Source organism: Tenrec ecaudatus, chromosome X (genome assembly GCF_050624435.1).
Source record: "Tenrec ecaudatus isolate mTenEca1 chromosome X, mTenEca1.hap1, whole genome shotgun sequence".
NCBI classification, from domain to species: Eukaryota; Metazoa; Chordata; class Mammalia; order Afrosoricida; family Tenrecidae; genus Tenrec; species Tenrec ecaudatus.
In genome coordinates this window covers 152,071,714-152,094,636 of record NC_134548.1, presented here as the reverse complement: position 1 = coordinate 152,094,636, position 22,923 = coordinate 152,071,714, and the positions used below count along the sequence as shown (strand labels likewise).

The window sequence follows — 22,923 nt, the reverse complement described above, 5'->3', positions numbered from 1 at the left end:
AACAAGATTAATGAGGTAAAACAAAAAAACATAGTAAAGGGAAGAAATCTTAAAGAACTAGCGGAGACTTATGTGTTTCATCAGTGCTATACCACACCCTGGGTTTACCATCCTTTCCATGTGGTCCTTCTGTGGAGGATTGTCCAATGATCTTACAGATGGGTTTTGGGTCTTCACTTTGTTCCTGCTCCTTCATGTCAATTTGATTGCTTGTTTTTGAAAATCTGATACCCATTCCCATCAACACTTCATGATCACACAGGCTGGTGTGCTTCTTCCATGTGGGCCTTGTTGCTTCTCTGCTAGATGGCCGCTTGTTTCTCTTCAAGCCTTTAAAACCCCAGATGCTCTATCTTTTGAGAGCCGGACACCATGAGCTTTCTTTACCACATTTGCTTATGCACCCATTTTGTCTTCAGCGATCGTGTCGGGAAGGTGACTATCATACAGTGTCACATTAGTAGGACAAACCATTCTTGTACTGAGGGAAGATTTAAGTAGAGGCCAAAATCCATTTACCTGTAAACAGAATTTTGTAGGTATAATTAGTTAACATGGGGGGAGGCCTAAGCAAATATGACAGGTGCCCTCATGAACGAGAAAAGACACAGGTACAGATATACATGGAGAGAAGAAGGCCATGGATTAAAGACAAAGATTGGAGTTAAGCTACCAGACTTTTGAGTGAGATGAGGAAAATGAAAAATCTTCTCCTAGGGAAAGAACAGCCTTGCTGACACACAAAATTCAGAATTTCTAGCCTCCAGAACTGTGAGACAATAAATATCTGTGGCTTGAAGTCACCGCCAGCCTTCGTAAACAATACAGTATTTTTGCAGTAACTTTATGACGTTTCAATTGTCAGAGATTTGCTTTCCATTAGGCCTTAGCAAGACTGATATATTTCAGCAAAACAAGCTTTCTGCTTTCAAGTTTGTTCATACTAAGCAAGCAAAAGGAGACTTGTTAGGCTTTTGGTTTCCCTAGTTTGCAAATGGCGGGACCCTCAGCCTAGTGGCTTAGCAAACTTCTCTGCTAGAATATCACTTCTAGTACAGTCAAGGAATACTACAACCCAGAGTCTGAATCACTCTACAAATGCACTAATTGAAAGGAGATTTTGCAATTTCACTACTCTACAAAATATTAATAACTGAACTGTATTTACTCCTTTAGGAAACAAAAAATGCTACCCTCAAAACCTAAGTTGTCTTCTTTGGTGTAAAGAGTGTTAAGAAGAATCCATACAAGCACAGGAAACTCTTACAGACACAGAAGATGGGAATTAGGCAATATTTTTTTTAGATAGAGAGGGTTGAACCATAGATATAATAATTGTTACTAGTACCTCCAATAAGCATCTCAAAATAAATGTAAATTTTATTTTTTTTAATTCCCAAATACTGTATATACATATGTATAAGCCGAGTTTTTCAGCACATTTTTTAATGTGGTTTCTGTGGTAAAATTTGGTGTTTTGGCTGATATTCAGGTCAGCTTATACTCGAGAATATACAGTAGGTGGCATTCTAAGTATCAGAAATTATTAAGAAGTATTGATCTTATGTTGCTCCTGAAGTACTACTGTATCCAGTTTTATTCCTCTGAAATGTTTATTAATTAAGACTTAAGTTCATTAATTAAAATTACGACATTTTAGAACCAATTCTCAGAGATTACGTTCAAGCCCCACATTTAGAGATGAAGTCTAGAGAAGTACAATTTTATGAAGATACGACTTCAACAGATGAAACATTTAGAAACGAAGCAACAGTATGTGGCAATGCTTCAATTATCTAGCATCCACAAGTGCCTGTTTTGGATTTACACTCAGCCATCAAAAGCCAAGAAGGAATGAAGGAAGGAAGAAACTCTACCCAAAATAACCAAGGAGAATCAAATTTTGATCATTGTGGTAGTTACATAATCTCGTATCAATTTGAGGATTAAGAGTGTGGGGGTGGAGTCTAGCCTGTCAATCAGGATAAAAGCCCATGAGTTCTACGTGTGGGCATGGCCTTCTCCTGAGGATTCTGGGAACTCCTATATTTGCTCCGTGGAGGTGGGAGACACACTGTCTCAGCTCACACCCTGCGAGACATCCTGTGGAGACGACATATGGAGAGAGGTTGATGGAGCCAGATCTCTGGACCCACAGAAGTCACGTAGAGACCCCTGCCAGTGCTGAGATGCTTATAATGCCACTGGATCCACAAGACTTCTCATCCACTGGCCTGTGATCTTCCTGCATTTTGTGTCATTGCATGTGTTTTGTGAGTCTGAAGAGAACTTTGTAGATTGGTATCAGACAGATGGGCTAATATCGGATTTATGGACTTGATATGGACTGGGCTGGGATGTTTTCTCAATATTCAACTGCTCTTGTATATAAAGCTCTTTCTTATACACATATGAGTGTCTATGGCAGGGGTCCTCAAACTTTTTAAACAGGGGGCCAGTTCACTGTCTCTCAGACCCATTGGAGGGCCAGACTATAGCTTTAAAAAAAAACTATGAACAAATTCCTATGCACACTGCACCTATCTTATTTTGAAGTAAAAAAACAAACGGGGCAAAAACACCCAGTGGGCCAAATAAATGTCCTCGGCGGGCCACATGTGGCCCGCGGGCCATAGTTTGAGAACGCCTGGTCTATGGATTTGTTTCTCTAGTCTACCCAGATTAACACATAAAAAGTGAAGCCACGCACATTCTGACGAACTCAAGAGACAGCAATGACCCAAAATAGTGAGACTAAAACCTTGGAGGAGACCATCACTGCGTTAAAGCAAAACCCTCAGGCATTGTTGTCAAAGTAAGCATCAAATCCCAATTGAGATCCCAAATGCCTGCTATGCCCTGAAACAAGGGTTGACTTGGAGAATCATTCATACCCTAAAACAAAAGCAATCCAGTCAAATTTAGGTAGATTTGTAAAAACAGGAGCCATAGGGATTAAAGATACTTTTATCTTTAATCTAGCAATTAATGATAATGGGTTGATGCCATTTTTCAAGACTGTTGTTCTGCAGTGTAAACTCATTATGATTATACATTTCTTCAAGAGCTTAAATGGTTTAGTATCCTTTTGTCTTCAATCCACGTGCACTATTGGTTGTTTTGTTTCAGCTTTAATTCAATAATTCATATTTTCTGTTCACTGTTATTTCTAAAAGACTTAGAATATATTCCCATGCACGAAGGGCTTTTGAGTGTTTTACTCATTGTTGTTGTTATTCATAATTTCTACACTTAGCCCCACTGAATTTAATTCTTGTCCTGATCACAAATACAATGTTGTAAATGAATGAACCATGAAGAGGCTTCATGTAAATCATATCATCTCTATCACTTTTCTGCACCCCATTTCTCTACACACATATTACTCCTGCCCAAATGTGGACCTTAAAAGAAAATGCAGGCTTCTAAACAGCTCAAGATGGCATTGACATACTTTCCCCTGCTCCTTTTACTACATATAAATATAAAATCTAGAAATGGAGCAAGGGGCAACCAAAGGAAAAATTCGACAAGATGATAAGAAGAAAGCAAATTGATTTGGAAGCCGTAACTAGAGGCACAACACAATAGCACAGCCAGCTTGCCTCTCCTAACCCATAAGCAGGTGGCCCAGGACCTCCCATTCCTGACCACCAACCTAGCAAGAGAAGACAACCTACATATGCTCCTCTGGCTTTTGGAATCACGGGGAATTTCTCTGACAATCTCAGGCAAACTAGACACCACTTGGAAGGGGGACGAACTTGGAGCCCTGCTGACAATCAGCAGTCAGCGATAGCGTTAGACCTGTGATTCCTCTTAATCACCCAAAGACACCAATGGCTGGGTAGCGCTGTCTACATAGTGACATTGTTCCTGTAGGCCCCATATGTTCCTCACCTTCCCAAAGGCATCAGAAGTGAGTGGGCATAACAGAAAAAGGGGACAGAGTAACAAGTAACCCAGTCAGGAAGCCTGGCCCAAGACTGTTTCTTACTTGCCCAGAAATGCCAGGGAAGCTAAGGGGTGCATGTAAGGAAATTCCACTGCATCCCTCCTCTTCTGAAACACACATGGCAACCCAGCCTGACAAAACTCCGCATGCGCCCTCAGGCAACACTAGGAACGCTAGGTGAAAGCACCTGACAAGCCAAGCAGATCAAAATGATTCCACAAAGACTCTGAAAATTGCACCCCCCACACACCCCAAAGTAGGCCAAGACATGTGTGCTTAAACTAAGTGGAATGACTGCCTGCTAAGATAAAAGATTAAAATAGAAGCCAGATTGTCCTAACATGATTGACAAAATTACCCAATACTATTGAGAAATCAGCAATCATACCATGAACCAAGAAAATCACAACTTGAATGAGAAAAGCTAATCAACGTACACCAAAATCTAATGTTAGAATTCTCTGACAAGGACTTTAGGAGTAAGATGTGTCTGTCTTTGGGCCCTGAGATCCCTGTACATTGAACTTTCAAAATCCAGGAGCCAGGTCACCAGCAGAGTGACAGAGAAACGGCAGCCAACAACTGAACCAGGAGCTGGAGCACGAGAGAGAGCGGTAGACTTCCCAGCCCACAGAGCAAGCAAAGCTGAGTGCTTTGGGGTAGGAGGCTGGCTTGTGGAGTGGGGTGAGTCTGGTCACATATTTGGAGATCTGGGTTTGCTGGCCCACAAAGCTGGCATTGAGTGCCTTCAGGTCGAGGCATGTCTGATCCCTGACTTAACAACCATCAACATTGGGGGCCAGATATAGCCCCCACAATGTTTCTTCACCCCTGGGTGGACTCAATAGTAAGTGGAGATGGAATAAGAAAATCAGTTGACGTGAGGACAGAGCAATAGAATCCATCCCCACGTAAACAGCAAGGAGGGAATAGTATATGATAAACAATAGAGCCCAGGGAACTGTGCGATAATAATGAAGCATACAACATTTATAACATCAAAGCATTAGAAGAAAAAAAAGAAGACTGTGGTTGAATAGATACTAGAAAGAATAGTGGTGGAAAAACTTCCAAAAGCTAACACATTGAAAAAGATGAGTGGACCCCAAACACGATGAATTTTAAAAAAGAAACAACACAAAATGAATTCAAAGAAGTCCATTACCTAATGGGATTTATTGCAGCTAGACCATAAATGACTGAAAATACCACGGTGGGATAATACCATAGGACCCAGAAATCCTTCAAACTGGTACATATTCTAGAGAAGTAAGATCCACAAAAACAGACATCTGCACACCTATGTATCTCACAGCACTAATCACAATAGCAAAAGGAGGGAAACCATCTAAAGGTCCAGCAGCATAAGAATAGATTAACAAACTTTAGCACATACACACAATGGAAACACTGTGAAACGTTTAAAAATAATGATGAGTCTGCAAAACACCTCAAAACATGAAGAAACCTATAGAGGACATGCTGCTCAGTGAAGGTAGTCAATCAGAAAATGACATATATTCTATGAGATGACTATTCTAAAATTTCAAGAAAAGTGTTTCATACTAAAGCAAACATTTCTGATGCTGAAGAGGTGTAAGTGGGGAACGGAGGAGGGAAAAGTCAGAGGCCAGAAGGTAGAGGAGTTAACGTGGGTGAAGCCAAGAGGTTTTATATGTTAATACACAATAAGAGAAAGTTGGGCAAAAATGATGGAGTCAGGGAAAAGCACTGCTTTGCAAAGTTAAAAGCAACAGTTGGGAGGTTTACTGTGTTAAGCAGTTGAATGCAAAAAATTATGATCTGATATGTAGACCCCCACCTAATTCACAATAAAAACCTTTTTAAAAAATAGTTCGAGACAACAGGGGAATATATTTTTATACACAAAGTCCTGCAACAGCAGTGATCTATGAGTAGATGCTTGAATAAGCACACAGGTTGATTATATGTGGGAGAGAGAATGAGAGTGTACCCATTAATATATCTAGATTTGAGAGAGACCATCTGTATCTATGAAGGAGCCATGGTAGGTTGCATAGGGGTTACACACTGGGCTGCTAACTGCAAGGTCAGCAGTTCAAGACCACCAGCCACTCCTCCAGGAGAAATATGGAGTTTTCTATTCCCATAAATATTTACACTCTCAGACAAATACAAATAAAATTTAAAAGATTTACAGTCTCAGAAACCCACAGGGACATTCGTACCCTGCTCTATATGGTTGTCATGAGTCAGCATCGACTCAACGGCAATTAGTTTGTTTGTGTGTTTTTTGTGATAGTTATAGATTTTTATGCCAATATATTCATGAATGTGGTGAAGCAAGCAGAGGGCAAAGTTATTAAAACTTCTTAGACATAACCAAACACCTTGAGGATATGAGTCACTGGCTCAGAGGATCAGGGCCATAATCTTGGGGCACACCAAGGTCAACTGTTGTAACACAGTTCATGACGACAACATTCCACATCCGACTTCGATTAGAAGTGGCTGAGATCTTAAAAGCAGGTGAGCAGCCATGTAAGGTGATTTCTCCCCATGTGGAGGAAAATAGAATGATGAACGTCGAAAGACATGGAAACAATTAGTCCAGTGGACTAATGGACCACACAAACATCAGTCTTAATCACCCTGAGACCAGAACTATAGGGTGCCCAGCCACCACTACCAACATTAAAAGCTCTTGAATACAAGGGGAGAAAAATATGGAACAAAACTCAAAATCATGCTTACTGGTTGGATAGAGTCTGGTGAGACCCTCAAGACTATGGCCTTTAGTCACCCTTCAGATCTGCCCTGTGTTAAGGGGACAAATGAGGGGGAAAATAAGGAGCTAATGCTAGGGGCTCAAGCAGAAAGCAAATGTTTTGAGAATGATGAAGGTTAAAAAAAAATAAAATAAAAAATAAAAAAAAGAGAATGATGATGGCAACAAATGTACAAATGTGCTTGACACAATGGATGTATGTATGTATTGTGATAAGAGTTGTATGAGACCCCAATTAAATTATTTTTTTAAAGGATCAAAAGGGCAGCATTTACCCAAAGACAGAGGGTTCTAAACAAAGGAGAACTCAAACAGGAAACTTTGGGAGGGAGGAAGTGGGATACGTAACGGTATACTGAAAGGATTGAAATGGGTGAACCAAACAAAATGTGTTAGAACTATTGAATGTAAAACTGATAAGCTATTCATTAAATCTTCACCTGATTCATCTAAAAATAATTTTTAAAAAAATTATTCACAGACTTGGAAACGCTGGGAGATAGTTATACTATCTCCTATAGGGTTGATATGAATCACACTTGACTCATCAGCAGTGGATTCATATGACTAGTTAATCAAAACTGTACCTATTAATAGATGAACAGATAAATATATGAATTGAACAGAATGGAAAACTCAGAAGTAGATTCCGATAAATCTGATGCAGATTTTTAATGAAGGTGCAAAAGTTATCCAATGGAAAAAGGATAGAATTTTCAATAAATGGTGTTGGCACAACTGGATATCCATAGGCACAAACAACATTGGTCCACTAACCATAAGGTCAGCTGTTCAAACCCATCAACTGCTCCGTGGGAGAAAGAAGAAGCAATCTTCTCCTGTAAAGATTTACAGTCTCCGAAACCCCAGAAGGTCACTATGCATCAAAATCAACTCAATGGCAAAAAGAAGGCAAAAACTAAAACAAAAAAATTTAATAACCTGACCCTCACACGGTATGCAAAAAAATAACAAATGTATTGTGGACTTAAATGTAAAACTGCAAAACTTAGGGGGGAAAGAAAAAAAATCACAAAATCTTATAAACAAATCTATATGTTTAAATGTAGAATTATAAAACTTTATATGTTTTAAGGGTTCTTATATATAAATATACACACACATAAATGCAATCCTGAAAATATAGGGCTAAGCAAAGAGTTGAGATTTGGCACCAAAAGCATGAAAATTCACAAATGGTCATAAGAATAGAAACTGAAAGATTAGGTTTCATCAAACTTGAAATGTAATGCTCTGTGAAATGCCCTAGTAAGAGGAGTGCTATCTAAAATATATATTACACTCTCAAAACTCAACAGTAGAAAGTAAGCAAGTCACTAAGAAAATGAGCAAAACACCTGGAGAGACACTTCACCGAAAGGAGACACATGCTGTAAATTAATAGACGAAAAGATGTTTAGCATTAACAGCCATCAGAGGAATGTAAATTAGAGCCACACTTACACACCTGTCAGAATGGCTAACATAAAAAAGTGACATCACCAGGTGCTGCCAAGGATGCAGAGAAAATGGATCACTGAGTGCTGCTGAGAAAGTAAAATCGTACAGCCATTCTGGAAAACAGTTTGGCAACCTCTTGTAAAACCAACCACTCAATTACTATATCGTCCAGCAACTAAACTCTTGGGTATTTATTCCAGACAAATGAAAATGTATCATATCAAAATCTATGTATAAATGTTTACAGCAGTTTGTTAGTAACCCAAAACTAGAGATCTTTCAGCAAATAAATGGTTAAATATTCTACAGTGCATCCATACCCCAGAGTACTCGTCAGCAAAGAAAAAGGGTCAGAGTATGAAGACATGCAATAATTTGGATGAATCTCTGGAGAAGTGTGCTGAGGGACAAAATTCAATCTTAGGAAGTTGTCTTCTGTTTATATAACATTTTTGAAATAATCAAGTTCTAGAAATGGACAAATTAGTGGATGTCTGGGGTTAGGGCTAGAGAAAAGGGGAGATGGAGAGGGCAGGAAGAGATGGATATGGCTGTTAAAGTACAATACCTAATCTCTGTAGTGGTCAAATTGTTCCATAACCTGACTATGGCGGGGGATCCCCAAATTCACACAGGTGAAAAAAAAACCTGTATAGAATTTACTAAACAAGTAAAATTTGAAAGCTCTGTTAATTGAATCAGTGTCAAACTTGTGATTCTTACATTGTGCTTTGTCAAATGTTGCCATTAGGGGAAACTGGGCAAAGAGTACAACGGACCTGTAAGTACACGCAAATCTACAATCACTTCTATAAAAATTTCCATTAAAAAGAAAGCAAATGCAAAACCGCACACTTGTGCAGGTAATTGAGCCATAAGTGAATTGCTATTCACACTGGGACACAGAGTCAGCCTCCATGTTGGGAGGAGGGCTCACAAACATCTTTTGCCACATTCATTCTGCTCCCATTGTGAACAAGTGATCACTTGCACACATGATTTACATGAGCCTTGCTGTCTCTGTCTTTTAAAGCAAGGATAATCCATGCTGATTCACAGGGTCTGTGTGCTTCATTGCCATTTGCTCCTTCACTCTAGACCAAAGTGTATTACTGTAATCATTGGGAGCTGGAGAACAGAGGTATAGAGTAACTGAATATTTATGAGGCATTTTGTTGCAAATGTACCTGCCAACAGAATATTAAGTAGAACATTTGCTAAGGTACCAAATTCTGGTTGTGATTTGAGTATATCACCTCATATTAAATCGATGTGTTTTTCTAGCTCACATATCACATCTGTTTTTTCTTTCAATTATGATCTCTGTAAATATAATTCAAAGTGTGTCTATTAGATTTGGCTGAGATAATAGTGGCCAGAAACTGCCACAGATAGAGCCGCCTGTGGGAAGAAAAATTATGAAATGAACATCTTGAAAATAATGAGAAGAAAAAATCCAAAATGGGGTCTGCGTTCAGTTTCCAGGAAAAGACATGAGAAATGATCCCTGTGAGATAGGCCAGGGCTTGCAGCTCAGAGTCCGTAGGAGAACGTCACCGTGTGCAGAGGAATACAAATAAGGAGGCGTTGAGCAAACTACAAACAGCACTTGCTTATCTTTCATGATGAAAAACGAGGGTAGCACAGAAAATTGATGCGCAAGGGCAAAGCCAAATTGCCTTCTAGCTAGTAAAGTCCATCACTATGCAACCTGTTCTATCAGAGCTGATAATGGCACCGAGGGTCACACAAAGGCTTTAGAAAGTACATAAAAGTATATAATCAGCTCCTGCATATTTTAAGGGTAGTAGTTCACAAAGTAATTCAAACCCTCACGAGCATTTGGTCAATTAATAAACCTTAGCGAATTGATGACCCCATGAATACAGGAACCCTATGTTTTTGCGTAGGGTGATTTCCCAAAAGGGGAGACATAATTCATGTGTTTTATTCTTCAATAATGAGTTTCTCATATATATAACATAGAGTAATTTATTCTATGTGCCTTTGAACGACTCTTGTTCTTTACATATGTGAATACAAACCAAAGCAACAACCCGTTGCCTTCAAGGGGATTCCAACTCACAGAACTGCCCCAAAGGGTTTCCCTTACTGTAATCGGGATAGAGATGGCTACATCTTGCTCCCAGGGAGCTGCTTTGTGAATTGTAACCACTGACCTTCCAGTGGCCAGCCATCATTACCACTCCTCCTATGTTCACACGTGAGAACAAATCCTTTGATGGATCATGTGTCTGAGCTAAGAATAAGACAAATTATGCCTAGAGAGGAACTTTAGCTTATGATCAGTCCTTAATGGTTGCTGCAAGAAATTTCTTACCTATCACCACCCATTACATCTGAAATCTCATAGATTTTTGTTACAGCTGAAAACTTCAAGCAACTTAAAAGTCCTTCAAAGGGAGCTCAAATAAATTATAGCATATCCAATTCTATCATAGTACTCAGCATCTCCTTTAAATAATGAGATGGTTCTATATTTTCTGATGTGGAGAGATCTCTAAAATATAGTACTAAATGGAAAAAATAGGTGCATATAATGAGGATACCAACTGTGAAAAGAAAACTAATAATATTTGTGTGTAAGTACAAGTTTTAAATTTTTCTGCACAGAGTCAGAAGAAATTAATAATCATTGCTTTTGGAAAAATTCACTTGGGAAAATGGATTGAAGAGAAAGGAGACTTTTACCTTCAATTATAAGCTTTATTCATTTTTTCTCATGAGGTATATCTATGAATTTTATTTTTAAAATAAATTCATTTCAATGAATAGCTGACACATTGCAACAACTAGTAAAAACTGATAAATAAATTTAAATGGTCTAATTTTATACCCTTTTGCTAAGAAGTGCTGCTTGTAGAACTGTGTCATATAAAATAACAAACTCAAATATACCAAGGTGTATGTGTGAGGAGATTGATTGCAGCAGCATTTGTAACTAAAAAAATTGAAAGCAACGTAAATGCACATCAGTGGTGGGTTGGTTAAATAAATTATAGTACATGGAATACAGGCAGCCCTAAAAATGAGTGAGGTGAATGCAAATATATAGGCATGTCCATGAAAATATAAAATCAAAATAAATCAACTGGAATAAAAATGCATGTGTATGTGTCCCTTGAAAGAAGCCCCAATGGCTCCGTGGACTACACACTGGGCTGATAAGCACAAGGTGGGCAATTCAAAACTATCAGTTTGTCTATGGGAGAAATATGAGACTTGTCTGCTGACATAAAGATTTATGATCTCAGAAACCCTAGAGAGTAGTTCTGTACCCTATATGGTCACTATACGTTGAAATTCACTTGAAGGCAGTGGGCTTGACTTTATATACACCTTATTTTTGTTTTCTCAAACTCCACATATGCACAAATAACCACATCTGTATTTATAAACCCATAGGGGAAAAGTTGATAAATAAGTATGCTTCACTTTATATATTTATATCTGTATTATTTGAGTCTATTTTATTCACAATCCAAGTGCATTTTTAATTTTAAAAAGTAAAAGATGCTTTAAAAAAACCAAACTAAGCCATTTTCTGTTCTTATCATTATTTATCATTTAAAAAATATTAGTGAAACATCTCTAATCTAATGAATAATTACTGATTAAACCCAGGTAGGGTTCATTTTTCAACTGTTCCCCAGAATTCTTGTTCTCATAAACCCACTCCTAACTCATCCAGCAGATTAGGTTTCAAAATAAAGGTTCTTAAGTGAAAATGAAGGATAATCACATCAGATCACAAGACAGAGGGTGACCATTTCATTAGCTAGCTGCCTCACAACATCATCACACCGAGGCACACAAGTGAGAATCGTGGCCCAGACCAAGTTGACACATAACCTTAACCATCATAGCCAGAATGATCTAACACCTCAGCCTGTGTTACTGCTAGCTGTACATTTTAATATACAAAAGAGCCAGATTGTAGACATTTCACTATTGTCATAAATATGAAATATCAGGTAACGAGAGAGTTAATAAGTGAACAGGAGGGGTGTGTGTGTGCAAATAGATATATTGAGATCTGTGATCTGACAATGTGCTCATTAAGCATGCCGGTTTTTTAAGGTCCTTACACCTATGGACCATACATACTGATTCATTAGGCAACAGCTGAAGCTGCACATATTGTAATCACCCATATTTATTCACCTAATAGTCCCTTTTATTCTAGATGTCGTAGAGCCAAGACAGAGTTAGGAGAACATCTTTGGTATGACAGCTCCTTCAGTGGGTAAGGTAGGCAGGGTTAGCAGCTGGTAGCTTAATTTCTCCAGACGGGTTATGAGCGCCAGCAATTGCCTTCAAAAGAAGCTTACAAGACAGAGGTTCATAACCTTTGAGGGCCACAGATTAAACAGTCCTGCCTAGTATGAAGTTGAGGAGAACATGGGCTTGGCAACCACACCCCCTCCCCAAAAAATTGATCATATCAAAGTTCAATATTTATTTGAGTGACCTGTGTTCCCTCAATAAATTGGTCTCACATGGTATTCGTAAAAGGCAGCAATTGTCAAATTATGGTTTTAGAATGTGCTAGAAAAAAAGTCTTGATACTCTGCGGGGAAGGCGTCACCCACTCGTTGAAGGCTATTCTGGAGTCTAAGCTAGGAACCCCTGTTATAAAGTTCAGAGAGAACATTTGAAGAAACTAAATAGCAGAGAGAACATTTCCTATCCTTTTTGTGTGATTGTCCATTTCAGGTTATGCTATCTTTGTTTGTTGTTTGGATTAATTGAGCATTATTCCCACAAGGGCCCAATCAGATCAAGAGGCTGGATTGCACAGTAAAAAACGTACAAAAGAGTAAAACAAGTGAAGGTAGTCTAGTGCATATCAGATTTTGCTGTATATCAGCTAAGTGCCTAAGAAGGGCCATGGCCATTAGCTGGCCAGATCATGCTCTGAAAGATTACTGCTAAGCATATGGATTCAACAGGGCCATACTTCTGGTTCAAAGACCAACGTTAATGTTCCTTAAACCACTTTGGATGAGCTACTCCGGCTTAACCTACTAGTCCCTAGTTCACGTATGTAACCAGAGCTGGCTAGGACTACTCTCTTTTGTTTTTATGGCTTCAGAAAAGAGTAAAACCAAATGCCTACATGTAGTTTCACAAAGGAATAACTGTCCTGTTCCTTTAAATTGCTCTGATCTCAAAGAAACACAGAAATCCCCTGGAAAGTGCCTCGATCATGAAATCAGAAAGCATCCAGGCTGCTGACAAAGACCTATTCCCATAGGCAGCTGCACCCCTGTAAGGCACAAATCTAGTCCCGTGTCTTCCTACCCTCTCTAAACCCTAAGAGCAGTAATTAGTCCCTGTCTATGAATAGGTGAACATTTCAAGAAATTAGAAGGAAAACGAGAAACTATTATGATGCTAAAGTCACTGATGCTACCCACACTTCAGAACTACTACTGCTGATGGTGGCATTGTACGGAGAACAAGAAGCCCATATTCCATCTGAAAATGAGTGAAAAGAGAAAACACATGTGCTATTCTGGAAAGTCGGTTTCTATACAAGAATTTATATTATCATTGCTCTAAAATATTGCATTGATTTATAAATTAAAAAAAACTTGGATCAAACGCACTACCATGGAGTTGATTCCAACTCACTGCAATCCTATAAGACAGGGCAGAACTGTCTGTGAGTTTTCGAAGATAGGGTTCATTTTCAGGAGAGTGTAAAGTTCTGTCTTTCTCCCACTCAGGGGCTGGTGGTTTTGAACTGCTGACCTTGCAGTTACCCGCCCAACCCCTAACAACTATGTCACCAGGGCTTCCTTGACAATTACCATCTTCTACTAAAAGGAACCAGGAATTCTTAGTAAAATGGTTGATTGTTGGGCTAAGCAGGAAAAGTACAAGAGAAGCCTGCAACAGCTTGTACTAAAAGGGAAGTATGTATTGAAAAATTATGGAAACTATCTTAGAACGAGTGCTCTAGAAGAGCAAAACCAGTGTGTGTGTGTGTGTGTGTGTGTGTGTGTGTGTGTGTGTGTGTGTGTGTGTGTGTGTGTAGAGAGAGCGGGAGGGGGAAGAGAGGGAGACAAAGAGAGAGAGAAGAGAAAGAGAGAGAGAGTAGAGAGAGGCAGAGGGAGGGAGAGGAAGAGGGAGAGGGAGAGGGAGAGAGAAGAGAGAGAGAGAGAGAGAGAGAGAGAGAGAGAGAGAGAGAGAGAGAGAGTGTGTGTGTGTGTGTGTGTGTGTGTGTGTGTGTGTGTGTGTGTAGAGAGCGGGAGGGGGAAGAGAGGGAGACAGAGAGAGAGAGAAGAGAAAGAGAGAGAGTAGAGAGAGGCAGAGGGAGGGAGGGAGAGGGAGAGGGAGAGAGAAGAGAGAGAAGAGAGAGAGAGAGAGAGAGAGAGTGTTTATAGTTCATGTAGTTATGGAGACTAACAAGTCCCAAATCCATGGATCAGCATCAGGCTGTCTACCCACGAGAGATAATGAACTCACAATGCTCAGGTCAGATAGCCAACTGCACACTCATATCCCAAGAACAGGAGGTCAGAGGATGATAACGTAGATGCAGGATAGAGAAAACTTTGCCAGTTTATCAATATATATTGAATGTATGCCATACCCTCAGTGAAATTGCCCTTTCAATTGATTCGCTGCTCACATCGGGTTAAAAAATGAGGAATGACTACATAATATCCACCAAAACCCATCTAGAGCAGTGGTTCTCAACCTTCCTAAAGCTGCAACGCTTACACGCAGTTCCTCATGTTGTGGTGACCCCCCAACCTTAAAATTATTTTTGTTGCTACTTCATCACTGTCATTTTGCTACTGTTATGACTCAGGCGACCCCTCTGAAGGGTTGTTTGACCCCCCAAAGGGGTCGGGAACCACAGGTTGAGAACCGCTGAATCACGACCTAGCCATTGACACATAACCTTAATCATCACAGGAATGTATCAAAAGGACAGGATAGCCAGCTAGAAGGGCTTCCATTGACCAATAAATGGCAGGAACAAATTACAACCCATTGAATAAAATAAGAATGTATGCGTTCATGCTGACATAAACAAAAACATGAATGAATTAATGAGTATATGTGGAGGAAGAACAACCCCTTTCTTACAGTAGAATGTCAACTAAGAAAGCTAGCAAGAAAGATGGAGTTTTAAAAATGATCATTTTGAAACCATCAACATAATAAGTAATTCAGGCAAGAATCAACAGCAGGTGTAAAGCTATTGAGTGAAATTTTGAAGAAGAACAGGATACTTACATAGCCTCTAAATAGCTCCCTAGAAATTACTTATTAATTATAAAAGAGGGAAAAGAACCTAACTCTTCCGTGGAGAAATCTGGCAGACAACACCAGAATCACGTGATCAAAGCTATCATCGCCAATAATGACACAGATTGGCATCATTTATCTTCTGATGTGAACTTAACATCACTTCTGTGGAATTCTTGTCCAAAGTGTAAAGGCTAAATCTAATCAGGAGGAAATATTAGAGAAACCCAAGCTGAGGGACATTCTACTGGTAGCATGACTGTACAATAAAAATGTCTAGTCTGAAGAGGCATGATAACTACATGCAAGGTGTGATCTTAAATCGGATCCTGGAATAGGGGATAAAAAGAAATTAATTGGATACATTTGAATATGGGCTATAGATTAGATATTGTGTCAATGTTAAACTTCCTGATTTTGATAACAGAGCTGTGGTTATGCATGATACAAAAGGGTACCCATATTCTTAATATCTCCACATGGGATACTATCAAAGCATCATGTCTGTAACTGACTCTCCTTCAGAAACAGGTAAGTTGTGTGTGTATGTGTGTGTGCGAAGAAAGGATGGAAGGAGAGCTCTAGAGAAGATAATAATGCATATGGAAAAATGTTAATGGTTGGATAACAGTATACGGGAGTTCTCTGCCCGATGCTTAAAGCTTGATCTAAATTAAGTGTAAAATGATATCTAAATGAAAGGACAGAGAAAATGATATTTGCTCTACATTAAAAAGTGACTTTCACAATGGTGGCAACCTTGGGACCCTCTTAGGAAACTAGTCGTGGTCTAGGAGCGAGTCCTTTGGTGCACTCAGCAGAGCAGAAGAAAATTCACAAGTTACTCACAGCAGCGCAGTGTCTTATCAACAGTCGGAATCATATTGTTGACAAGCCAAGCATCTTCTTTCCAACTAACTACATTTCCATCTAAACACTTCATCAAGTCTTCATTTTCCAGAATGTGGTCCCAAAGTTGAAAGTAGCACAAGCTGCCAGTGAAGCTAGGCGCCACACTTGTAGCATGGCCGTTCCTATTGGCGGGCAAGTGCCCGAGGACTAAAGTCCCATTTGCTGTCAGGTTTTGTGGTTGATCCATCATTACCAGTAGCCTTTCTTTATTGAGAAAGAGCTCTAGCATACCCTTCACACCGTCCCATATCAAGCACACGGTATGCCATTGAAACGGAGTCAGGTGGTAATGGATAGAAAAGATCTTGCCCAAGTTGTAGAGTATTATTTGCTGGTGGTCTCCTGCAAGTCCAAGGTCTATGTCTTCTCTGCCCAACAAGGTGTTATTGGTCATGTAGGAGAAGGCTATCCACTCACTTGAGTTGTCCATCCTGGATATCAAGTCAATGCACACCGTGAATCGGCTGAGTTCAGGGATCGTGTCATTCAGCCTTACATATGTGTCGCCTCTTCCATAAAAATCCAGCTTTTTTCCTTTCAGGGAAAGTGCATCTGTCCAAGTTTGGGGAAAGAGAAATAAAAGGTAAATGGAATTTTAGTTGTAAGAATGTTATCCTCTCTTTGGCTATATAGTCAAATATAGCTTATACAATACTATTGTGAGTCAAGACCAGTGAAAATAAGGCAGATGAGTAGAAACAGAAATCATCTCTATTTGACATTGACATGATTTTTTTAAAAAGAATATCATCCTCATTGTATTTTGTTTGAACCAATATAAAAAGTTAAATGGGTGTTACAGAGCACACACCAGCGGGACAGTTTGGACTTAACATTTGCTGCACATCATCCTCACTCTTTTTTTTTTTCATCCTCACTCTTATAGTCAAAAGATAACTACTTTTATCCACCTAACTGCCTTGTTATATTCATGGTACAACAGCTTTTTATTTCTCCAGTGCCTTTTCCTGCTCTAAATGATCTGATGTCACCTCTGTAGAGCATCCTTCTCACCGACAGGCATTGACAGAGAGTTGAAGGAGGATCAATTGGATATTTAGTTGGACACAGGAATGGGAGTGCTGTCACAGTCCTGAGTGCATTCTCACTTCTCTTCTTCCATGCCCTCACTGTGGGGTTATGGTGGCTTCCAGGGGCTCTCTGTGGCTGTGGAGCCACAGTCAATGAATACACAATCAATGCCCATGGAAGCAACAGTCAAGAGATCAAACCACCCATTGCACTTGGTAAATCTGCTGCACAAGACCTCTTTTAAAGTATTGAAGAGCAAGGATGTCATTTGGAGGACTAAGGTGTTCCTGACCTGAGCTTTGATATTTTCTGTCGCCTCAGGTGCATGTACATTGAAAAAGAAAGGCAAAAGGAGAAGTGATGCATTTGACTTAAGGTGCTGGTCAAAGGTATTGAAAGTACCATAAACCACCAAAGAAAAACAAACAGATGCTCCTTAGAGGCAAGGGTGATGAAAGTTAGTCTCATGCATTTTATTTTACTTTGTAAATAGTTTTACTGGGATATAATCTACATAGCATATAATTCAATAGTTCAATCATACAAAGAAGTGTTGTGTAATCATTACCACAATCAATTTTAGAACATTTTCTTCTTTTTTTCTAATCCTTGTTATTAGCTCCCAATTTCCCCATAACTCCCCCTGACCCCGTCATGCCCCCCCCAAGAAATGATTAACCCAGTTACGGTCTCTATAGATCCACCCATTCTTGATCTCATATCCACAAAAACAAAGAGAAAAAAGCCTGCAATAACAAAATAAAATAGAGAAAGATCGCAATCAAAACGAATGCGGGAAATATTAAACATGAGAACTTTACAGTGGGTCAAAAGGGAGACCAAAGGATAAAGTGTTCAATTTTAACCTGACTATGGCTACCAGAATCTACTTTCGAATGCACTCTGGTCTAGGTTTCAAGGGAATTCACAAGAGGCTTCATCCATAACTTTCATATATTTTAACCATATTGTCAGGAAAGAGCAGTCTTGACAAAGTAGAGCAGCAGCCTACAAAAAGGAAGGTCTTGACAATGGGCTCAAACATAAGAACGACTGTGAGGATGGCGCAGGACCAGGCACTATGAGTCAGAACCGAGATGACAGCACCGAACAACAATAGTGGCCATGGCCTCAGTTAATACTGGCTTGGGAGTCAGTCTGAGCTGGAGTCCCAACTCTCACACTCCTCAGGTGAACGACTTTGGAACCAAGTTACTTAAGCCCCCCAATGCCTCAGAGTCTGCTCCAGGAAAATGAGGCTTGAGAAGTATGGTGTTGTCAAAAACTCCAATTATAGAGGAATGGATAAACAAACCCGGGTAGATTCAACAATCGAGCACTATGCTTCAATAAAAAACAATGACTCTTGTAAATGCCCCAAAAGACATGGACAAAATTGGAAAACATTATGCTTAAGCAAACTTAGTCAATCTTATAAAGATAAATGTTTCACGACACCATTACTAAAAGGAAAAACAAAGAAAAAGAAAACTAGTTTTCACACCGACAGAGAAGACTATGAGGAGGTCAGGGACAGTGACAGGGGCAGGAATAGGGAATGGATAGTAAGTTATAGAGGGTGAGAGAAAGGACGAGAAGGAAAAATATTTTCAAGGAACCACATTTATGGGGTTAATTTAATAGGATATGATTTCTGGTTTCCTTTGTTGAGATGGGCTGTGCCAAAAGAATTCTTTTATTAAAAATAATAACAAGAGTGAAGGCTCACAGCCTTAAACACTCTCCAGATTCCTTGCCCCACGGATATCAATAATGGTCTGCGTGCCTCAAAGGGGGGAAAGTCAAACCGAGATAGACGTGGAGTCTGTAATGACATACAAGTTCATTTGAAGCATACGAAAAAAGAAGAAGTGCAGTCTTGTATTACCATTTTGCAGGGTGCGTTCAACACACTTTTCAAAAGTTAAAATGAAACAAAACAAAAATACCTCAAACGGACAAATTACCATTTTGCAGGGTGCGTTCAACACACTTTGCAAAAGTTAAAATGAAACAAAACAAAAATACCTCAAACGGACAGTCATTGAGCCTACAGACCAGGGCAGAACTACCCCTGTGGGTTGGTCTGTGCTGGGACCAGAAGTAGGTTGACAGGCTCTCAGGCATTTGTCTAGTGGCCTAGGGGGTGAGGTTTGTGGTTTTATAATAGTGATAGTATCGTCAATCATTGATAGCTTCCTATGAAGCAAGGGCATATGCAGTTAAATTTTCATCATTAGTGCCAAATTTCCCACCAAAAGACTGGTCCCAGCACAGACCAAGCTAAATCGCTGAGGACTTTATGGCAGAGAGGAATTGTAACTTTTCCCTGGACGAGGGTTTCACAGTGACAGTCTTAGTGGCATGTTTGCGAGGCTGGCAGGAAGTAAGCGGTTCCCTAGCTTCTAGGAGATGCCCTGATGGATGCTCCCAGATATCCTTTGACCCCACCTTTATGTCCTCCTCCATTCTTCCACTGACCCCTCCATCAAACAAGTGCATGCCTACTCACACATGTGCTTATGCACACATGCTCACATACACACTCACGTCTGAGAACTCATACCATCCACCTACCAAGAAACTATCTCTGGCCTGCCCATGGTGGGTAAGCCAATGTTTATTTCTGTCCCCGGCTTATCTGATTATCTTATCTTTCATATGACTAATAAGTCAAGAATTAATCCCCAAAGGATAATAATCACCGTGAAACACAAGCCTCAAGTATGGTTGCTTAACACTGCTTTTTCTGTTTAGCCCTCCACAATGACATCAACAGCAATATTTAAGACCTGGTTTTATGGTGAGCATAAATCCTCGGCACTTGGTTGTTTCTCAAGAGAATGAATTGTAATGGCATATGGGCAGCAACAACCTCACCTCTGTGCGATATACTAGTATAGCATTAATTGTCAATGGACATGATTGTCAATTTTCAAAATAAAAAATGAGTCAGTAATAGCAAATATGGCCCCTCATTATTTTTAAAGGGCAAACGAAAACAAAAATGAGATGTTAGCTTCACCACTGGATAGAGAATTGTTTAGAAGATTGAGAATGTCCAGTTTGACCAGCTTATGAGGAAATCAGTTACTTTTATACACTGGTGGAATAGACAATATTGGTGCAGTCTTTGTTGAAGATGGTGGTAGTGGTAGAGGACAGTTTGTGAAAACCTTTGAAATTTTGAGATTCTGCATACGAAAGCCAATTCCACTTAGAAACGAGCAGAAGACATGGTGCAGTGGAGTTGAAGAAGCTCAATTTGAGTCCAAGTTCTGCCCCTTACTAGCTGTGAGAATATGGGGAATTAATGCCTGTAAAAGTTCGTAGAACAATTTTGGCACACACGGAGTTCTAGTTAAGTGTTACATACATAAACTCACTTTTCTGTGTTTCCTTCTTTAGTGGCGCATGAGAATAATAATGACCTACCTCACAGGGCCCCTCTGAAAGATGACACAGTAACAAGTGGTATTTATGCCGCTACTGTGGTGGTGGTTAGACGCATTACATTACCTGCATTACAGAGCTGATCCATAGGATTTTCTTGGCTACAAAATTGGTGGAAGCAGTTCACCAGACCTTTCTTCCACAGAACCGCTGGGTGGGTTTGAAAAATCCAGTTTTAGGCTAGCAGCCGATAACAAACCACCCCGGCTCCTAACGTTTAGGTTAAGTATAAGGCAATGTTTATAAGCTGAGAAGCCTCCTGTAAACGTCACCTGTGATATTTGCTAATGTCGTTGCTAGAAACCTCTTTCCTGCCTCACACATGTCTGTGCATCTGTGCTGAGCCCCGCTGCCATCTCTGAGGAGGCTGGATGTGACAGGAAAGAGAGGGGCCTTGCTCTTCTGTTTGACTAGGCAAGTAGCGTTCTCTGCTGGGCCTCCCAAGGGCTAGTTTCAAAGGCCACTTGTGTCTTTGCATATGATTTTGCTATCCAGTGCAGATGTCTGCTTGGGCACTGCCATCTGTTCCCTGGCAACTTTCAAGTCCAAATTGCATGATTGCTCCCCGGAAGCATACGCTCACTTGATATGGCTCCTCTGTGTCTCTTCGCCTCTCTCCACTGTTTCCTTTTATTTTAAATTGCATTTATTATTGTCTTCCCCACTTAAAAAAGAGACATGTGGGGGTTTTTGATTTTTATGCTTCACCCAAAAATACTCCACACACTTTCTGAAGAAAAAGTGCAAAGTATTAGAAAGTAAAAGTCATTGTGAGTGTCCTACCATTAAGGACAAGGAACTGCCCTTAATCTAGTGATATATGTCCACTGGCTGCTTCCTTGTTGGTCTACCCCCACCCCCTTCTGTACAAACATTTTCCTTGTTTCCCTGTGGCTGAGATCAGATTGTGTGTACAATTTGGAACCTTGCTTTTCTCACTTAACATTCTAACATAAGCTCGTTACACATTAGGAAAAACTCATCATAAACCTTATTGAAGTAACTTCCCAGAAGCTCTTAGCTATGTCCTTTTACTCTCTAGCAGACCTATACAACAAGAAATGGGCGACAGGTAGTTTGCTGGCAGTGCCCGGGGGTGAGTAAAACCTCTGCCATCCTGGTTACTCGAGAAGTACATTTGCTTGCCTTCCTCGAATTCCAAAGCTGCGGGTGCCAGCCTGTGTGTTTCCCTGGTGATGCCATGTTTAAGCAATTTTTAAAGCAGAAATGAAGCCATTGGCCATTAAACAATGCCACTTTCCCCCCAGAAGACTCCAAATCTTTATATTATAGGCATACCTCAGAAATACCACGTGTTTGGATGCAGATGACAGTAATAGATTTAATAATGAAAAAAAGCAAGTCACACAAGTGTTGAGGTTTCCCAGTGCTTATGGAAGGTATGCTTGTCCTACACTGTAGTGTAGAAAGGAGCCCTGCCTGGAGGCGTAGTGGTTATGCCGTGAGCACTTGAAACCACTGGTGGCTCGCTGGGAGAAACAATGGGGCTTTCTACTCTTGCAGAGTTACAACCTCGGAGCCCCACAGGGGCAGTTCTTCCCTGCCCTCTAGGGTCACTGAGTTGGCACTGATGCAATGGCAGTGAGTTTGGTGTGGTTTGTATAGTATTTAAAACATAGAAGAGCATTTGTGAGAAAGACCAAGAAGTGACAGAGAGACATGAAGTGAGTACATGCTGTTGGACAGATATTGCCCACTGGTAGACTTGCTTGACCTAGGGCTGTCATAAATGTTCAACTTGGAAACTGAAACGCAGAAGCTGGGCAGCACAATAACGTGTATCACAATAAGATGATGTGTATCCCATACGATTTTTGCCTATGATTTTTCAGGATAATTACATAAACAGAGTCTTGTCCCCAGCTGCCAATTTCCAGTGCCTACCACAATGATCAAGATGCCCTGGTGGCTCTGTCAGGTAAGCGTTGGACTCCTACCTGCCAGGCTGGCAGTTTAAATCCACCAGCCACTCAGAGAGAGGAAGTGGAGTTATCCAACTCCTGCTATGACTTACGGCCTCAGAGATGCTATC

The 22,923-nt window shown here is 40.1% G+C and overlaps 1 protein-coding gene across 1 annotated transcript in view; it reads right to left on the bottom strand.

Moving 5' to 3' along the window:
* The window catches only part of ADGRG4 (adhesion G protein-coupled receptor G4), a 155,830-nt gene that overhangs the window by 111,917 nt on the left and 20,990 nt on the right, over positions 1–22,923 (bottom strand). The window contains exon 2 of the mRNA XM_075538483.1: positions 16,323–16,937. Within this exon, the coding sequence (XP_075394598.1) occupies positions 16,323–16,937 (615 nt within the window). The remainder of the gene's footprint in view (positions 1–16,322; positions 16,938–22,923) is intronic.